The 6602-nt window shown below is 46.1% G+C and overlaps 1 protein-coding gene across 2 annotated transcripts in view; it reads right to left on the bottom strand.

Moving 5' to 3' along the window:
- Positions 1 to 2066: 2066 nt before the first annotated feature.
- MSMB (microseminoprotein beta) overlaps positions 2067 to 6602 on the bottom strand; it is a 65965-nt gene continuing 61429 nt past the window's right edge. For both annotated transcript variants that reach the window (XM_070229596.1, XM_014734115.2), the window contains exons 2-4: positions 6393 to 6498; positions 5368 to 5473; positions 2067 to 2310 (exon numbers count right to left, since the gene is read on the bottom strand). In XM_070229596.1, coding sequence (XP_070085697.1) covers positions 2181 to 2310; positions 5368 to 5473; positions 6393 to 6498 — 342 coding nt within the window. In that variant the 3' untranslated portion in view covers positions 2067 to 2180. The remainder of the gene's footprint in view (positions 2311 to 5367; positions 5474 to 6392; positions 6499 to 6602) is intronic.

The raw sequence follows: 6602 nt of genomic DNA, 5'->3' as shown, positions 1-6602 counted from the left end.
ACGTACAGATGGAAAAATAAATGTCAGAAGACACAAAAGAACAAATACTGTTTGATTCCACTTATATAAGGTACCTAAAGTCATAGAGATAGAAGATAGGCTCCGGGCGACCCGGAGGAGGCTGGGAGAGAGGAGTTTTTGTTCAATGAGTACAGAGTTTCAGTTTGGCATGATGGAAAGTTCTAGAGATGGATGGTGGTGATGTTTGCACGACACACGTGAATGTACTAACACTACTCAATTGTAAACTTAAAAGTGCTTAAAATGGTAAACTTTATGTTGTGTGTATTTTGCCACAATTTTTTTTAATTCAGTAAATAAATAAATTTTAGAGTCCAGATTCCAGGCCACATCATCTGAGTCCAGAGCAACTGTTTGTTTGCGCCACATCACACCGCACAATCTTCTGCACTCTGCATGCCACCCCTCTGTGCCTCCCCTCACAATCTGCCCAGTGTGGCATTATCCACATTGGAATTTTCCTGTTTATCTGTGACCAGATGTTAAAATAGGAATCTTTCTGTCTCAGTTTTGACAGAGGTCCCCAAAACTGGGTGCTAATTGCTTCCCATGCTTCCCAGCAAAGTGAAGGACCGTCTAAGCAGGATTTGCAAAGGAGAGGATCACGTTAGGGTTTTATAGATGCCACCCAAGGGTGACTCCTACGAGGGGCAAGGCAATCAGTGGAATTCAGCAGGGAACACAGCTGCAGATACAGAAGCTGAGAAGGCATCACACTTGTGAGTGGAAACGGGGGCTGTGAAGGAAGAGGAGCAGTGGGGAAACTCGAAGAGGTCCACAAAAGCCCCATGAGGAAGTAAACCCCCCTAAACACTCCCGCAGGCAGAGGAGTTAGGACTGCGTCATACTCTTAACTCTCCTGTCCCCGGTTCTCTCAGGTCAGATGCGGACTCTGAATTGAGACTTTTTGTAACTAAAAGTGACCAAAGCACTGTTTCATTATCTCAGGATAACCAAAAAAGCTAAAGGCTGCCTAGATTGCTCACCTAGTCCACAGTGCATATTTGAAGAGGTAGGATTAGGGGGCAGAGGGGGAATAAAGCTCTTCACCGACTGCCCACAGATTGTTCGACAGAGGACTGCGTGCTTGTTTGGGATCGGTCACATACACACGCACACCCGACTCTAAGCCCCAGCAAAGCAGGGACGTGGTCTCTCTGATTCACTGCTGCAGCCCCGAGCCCAGAGCACCGCCTGGCCCAGGCACTCAGCAAGGACCTGTTGAGCAAACAAAGGTTCTCTGACACAGAAACAGCACTGTCATTGTTCGAAATCCCTAAGTTTTGGGATGGTCTGTATGTAGCAAGAAACAACTGATTCTGGAGCCTTGCACCCAAGCCATCCCCCCATCCAGGAGGCAGAGCCCCTGGCCTTTTAATAGCCCATCAGGCAGTACGTGGTCCTGCAGGCACTTCTCCCAGGCTGACCTGCTCTAACCTGCTCTAGCCTCAGGCAAACACAGATGCGTGTAAGGGACACAGCCTGAAGGACACTCCCTGAAGAAGAGGAAGGAAGGATAAACATGAAATCCTCAAAGAAAAGAAGGGACCTGACTCCATCGCAAAGACACATTTACTTTTTGAATTGTTCACCAGAGAGCAGAACACTGGGGCAGCAGGGTGCAGATATATCAGAAGCGACAGAAGTGGCAGTGGTCCCCTGAGTACAATGCACAGTGATCTACTGAAGTATAGGGGAAATAGTGTAACTTTTATTCAGATTTGTTTATTTATTTATTTTTATTTATTTTTTGTGTTTGTGAGGAAGATTGGCCCTGAGCTAACATACATGCCAATCTTCCTCTATTTTATGTGGGATGCCACCACAGCATGACTCGATGAGCAGTGTTAGGTCCCTGCCTGGGATCCAAACCTGTGAATCTTGGCTGCCAAAGTGGAGCACGCGAACTTAACCACTTCACTACCAGGCCAGCCCCTATTCATATTTATTTTTTGTCTCCTCCTTTAAATGTTTGCATGCTTTACAATGTGCATCATATCAGTGTCCACATAATTTCTAAATTAAAAACACACATATTCAAGTGGTTGCTGAAACATTTTTTACTGATAGGTAGGGTTACACCAGCATGGACTGTTAGAGGCCATAGGAGAATGAGGCCAGCCTGAGAAGACGTGAGCACCTGGCCTACTGGAAGCACATTACATTATCCACCCACTGACAGGACAGGTCTTTTCTGGGTCATTCCGCTCCACCACCTTGTAGCTGCAGGTCTTCTCGTTAAAGATTTTCTCGCACTTGGTTGTGTCATAATCCGCAGGTATAGCAACGCTGTCATTGAGACAAGAGCAAAGCTTGTTAGAAGGGATAGGATACCCGGGCCTCCCCAGGGCCAGCTCTGTGCCGGAAGCAACCCACACTCTAGCTGTTTGGGATGCCCCTCACCAACTTAAGGTCACCCATCAGCTGGCAACCCCACGGTGCCACCTTCAGGACCCAAACACATAGAACCTGGACTATGAACACATAGACCATGTCTGACCTTGTTCCTGAATTCCAGGAACAATGTCAGGGCCAGGCAGCTTGTTCCCGCCTGGCTTTTCTTGCCCTCCCTGCACAGGAAGTGGCCAGGAATACTGCTGCTCAAATGTTGTCCCAACTCCCTCAAGGTTGTCCCAACCCTTGCTTGGAGGCCTGTTAGATTAGGAGCTGGCTCAGCCAACAGGAACAGAGTCACTCCAGGCTGGGATCATGGAGCCCAGGGAGAAGCTGATGAAAACTAGGGACCATCTCCCCAGGAAACTCCACCCACGCATTCAAGGGAGCAAACAGCTTTGGGCTCATTGCTCTCTTGAAACCCATCCATAAACACCACATTTCAATTGCCCTCCCCCAAAGTGTACACAGAAGCAGCCATGCCCAGGGCCTTTCTGACAATGTTTCCTTGGAAAAGGTGACTCACTTTAACAAAAGAGGACGTTTCAATCCTCTTCCCCCAAAGGGTAATCTGGAAACCAAAATGAGTTGGAATAAGGTTTTCACAGGGCCCCTGGGTGCAGGCCTGGGTAGCACAGAGGCCAGAGCAGCCTGGCCGCGGGCCTCCAACCCCAGGCTCCATTGCCACTGGGCAGCTTGAGATCTGGACAGTGTCCCCTAGAGAGTGCAGTGGGTCAAAAAAATTCTCCCAGAGAAAATTCAATCAAAACCTGTATTTTTCCAGGGCAAACAAAGAAGTTCACGAGAAAAACTTGCCAGGCTGTGAGGCAATTACAAGGAAAAGGAGTTGGCTATGAACACAGGGAGAAATGCACACGTTTGCTCCATGTGGATCCATGTGCCAAACAGGATAGGCAACATGGCAGAAAAGAGGAAGGGGCACCTTGAGCCCAGACTAGGTGCCAGTTACTGTTCCAGGCTCGGGGAACACAGAACTGGCATACAGAAGGCATTAAATATTTTTTTGAGTTAATGAATTTGTATGTGGAATCTCGTTTAATTCTCACATCCGCCTGCTTATCCTTATTTTACAGTGAGGAAACTGAGGCTCAGAGAGATTAAGAAACTTATCCAGGGTCACACAGCTGGTATGCAAGGGAATGGAGATTCAGACTCAGTGACTCTGACTCCAGCACTGAGGCTCTTCCCACATCACCTTTCTACACTAGGTCCACAGAACCCTAGAAGAGGGTTGTATTGATGTGGCTGTGATGACACAGCACTGACTGGGGTACAGGGGTGTCAAATCCGAGTGACATGGATGCTTTGACCACTTTGGAGGTGCGCTCCCATGTCAGAGAGGAATGGCTCACTAGCCCTTAACCTGGCCAGTACAATCACACTCCGGAGTCAGATTAACATGATGCGAAGACAATGGCAAATTTCTGGAACCACAGAATCAAGGTTTAGTTGTAAGATGCAGTGACCCAGCCGGGGCAATCACTAGGAACCTGCTTCAGGGAACCAGCCAGGCCGTCTCCTGATGTGATATTCCTCTTGTTCCATGAAGCACTTAGCATGGGGCATGCTCAAGAAATATGTTCAGAACTTTCTGGACCCTTAACTTCAGCAGCGCTCGAATATTCTAAGTCAAGTGCTCGCTCCTCTACTCATAAGACTCTCTGAAGCACTTGTTAAAATTCAGATTCCTCAGCATCCTATAGATTCTGATTCCACAGGTTCTGGGGTGGGCCCCAGGAATCGGCATTTCATCAAGTTTCTCAGATGAGTTTGTGGTCAGGCAAGTTTGGGAAATGCTACGTTATGCCAACGCTTCTGTCATCAAAGCCACTCCTGTTCTTGCAAAACTCTGAAGGCTAAGGCTGACGTGAAAACATCAGATGGATTTGAGGTGGGAGGATGGGGAGTGGCTAGCATGGATGTTGATACTGAGGAAACAGGAAAATCAGGGCCACACTGCAGGTATTCTCTGTTCTATTGGCCTGAGTACAAGATCTTTGGCGTCCACAGTAACCTAGCAGAACACATCTGCACGACCTTCCAGCTGACTTGAGTTAACCTTGAGCAATGAAGCAACATAGGGTTTAGAGGACAAGGCGCACTACAGATCGTCCTTTACGCCTCACATCCATTCCCTCTGCGTGTGTTCAGATCCACTCCTCTTCTTGCAAATCGCCACAGGCCAAGGCTGAAGTGAACTTCTAGAAGTGAAGTGAACTAGCAACTTCTAGAATAGCGTCAGACCATTGGGTACCCTTTCCTGTCTTCAGCAACTATCTGGATATAGGTATTTAATAATAAAGATATTTATCAAGTTTCAAAAACCACTTAAAAGAAGTAAGATGGAGGTGGAAGCAACCCAAATGTCCATCAACAGATGAATGGATAAAACAATGTGATATATATCTCTATATATACAATGGAGCATTACTCAGCCTTAAAAAGGGAGGAAATTCTGAGACATGCTACAACATGGATGATCCTTGAGGATGTTACACTGAAATAAGCCAGTCGCAAAAGGACAAATACTATACGATTCCACTTAGAGTTGTCAAATTCATAAAGACAAAGAGTAGAATAGTGGTTACCAGGAACTGAGGGGAGGAGGGAATGGAGAGTTAGTGTTTAATGGGTACAGAGCTTCTGTTTGGGGAAATGAAAAAGTTCTGGAGGTGGGTGGTGGAGATAGTGGCACAAAAATGTGAATATACTCAATGCCACTGAATTTTATACTTAAAATGCTTAAAATGCTAAATTGTATGTTAGGTATGTTTTACCACAATAAAAAAAAAAGAAAGAAAGAAAGAAAGAAATAGGACTGACAACTAAACCCCTTGCAGGATGGGATTTTGAAAGAGAGTAGCTGTTTCCCCATTGAGCAGCCCAACGCCAGCTGCATCCCCATCTAGGGTCTGCTGGTTTGAGACTTACGTGTTGCAACAGCTGATTCCATGTTGGTCACAAGAACACTCCTGACAGCTCTTAGTCTTCCACTTTGAGTTCATCGGGTGTGTGACTCCATCCAGATCCTTGCATTCTAAAATAAAACATGTGGCCTCGTCAGTGGAGTCCCCAGGGCATGCAACCAGAACAAGGCACAAAACCTAGGACAGTCTGAAGATGGAAACAAAAATTTCCAGATTTTGTTCCTGAACAGACATTTCACGAAAAACTAAGGGCCTCATCTTGAATCAAATAACTATTATGAGCCTGGAGGAACATGGGGCTAAGTTTTTCCCTGCTGGTTTATCTCTGGATAAATGCCTCATTTCTCAATTTCTCTTTGCTTTGGTCCTCAGCTCCAAATGCACATGTGAAACATCTCGGGTATTTGGGAAAAAAAAAAAATCTATGCTTGGGTCCCACACTAGAACAATGAAATCAGAATCTCTGGGCATGGGACCCAGGCACTATATTTTTAGTAAGCTCCTCAAGTGATTCAAATGTTCAGCCCAGGGGGACAACAACTGGTTTAGATCCTTGGACAACAACTGGTGGTTCCAGTGTGCCTAAGTGTCTAGAAGCATTGGCATCACCTGAGGCCGTATAGACTCCAGGCCCACAGAATCAGAACCTGTGTTTTAACAAGATTTTCAGAGGGTTTGCACGTTAAAGTTTGAGAAGTACTGCTTTGGAATAATCAATGGTTCTTGGCTCATGTAGGAGTCAGTTGAGAAGCTTTTAAACATGCAGCGCCTACCTCAAAGATTCTGATTTATCTGGTCTTGGATGGGGCCTGAGCATTGGTAAGTTTCAAAAATTTTCCAGGCAATTCTCATAGTTAGAGTTGAGAACCACTGTCTGATATAAATGGCAAATGGAAGGCCCTCATTTTACTCCTTTTCTCTCTCTGCCCTAACCCTCCTTCTCACGTAGATTCAAAGGCTGTCATCTGCCAACAGGTTACATCCACCAGGCTGCAATGACATAATAAACATAGAAAAGTAGGGACTTACCATTAGGTAAATTGCCTGGAATGTTCTCACGAGGTATGACGAAGCACTGGGCATTGCATACAGTCACAAAGGTGGCCAAAACCAGGAGGCTGCCCAGAAGAGCATTCTATAAGGTAAAGAAGGGTCAGGAAGGAGAACAAATGAATTCAGATGGTAATCATTGACTGAGTGTCCTGTAGGGGGTCCCTGCTGGGCTGGAAATCGCAGACT

Source organism: Equus caballus, chromosome 1 (genome assembly GCF_041296265.1).
Source record: "Equus caballus isolate H_3958 breed thoroughbred chromosome 1, TB-T2T, whole genome shotgun sequence".
Classification (NCBI taxonomy): Eukaryota; Metazoa; Chordata; class Mammalia; order Perissodactyla; family Equidae; genus Equus; species Equus caballus.
This window is presented reverse-complemented; position numbering and strand designations above follow the sequence as displayed.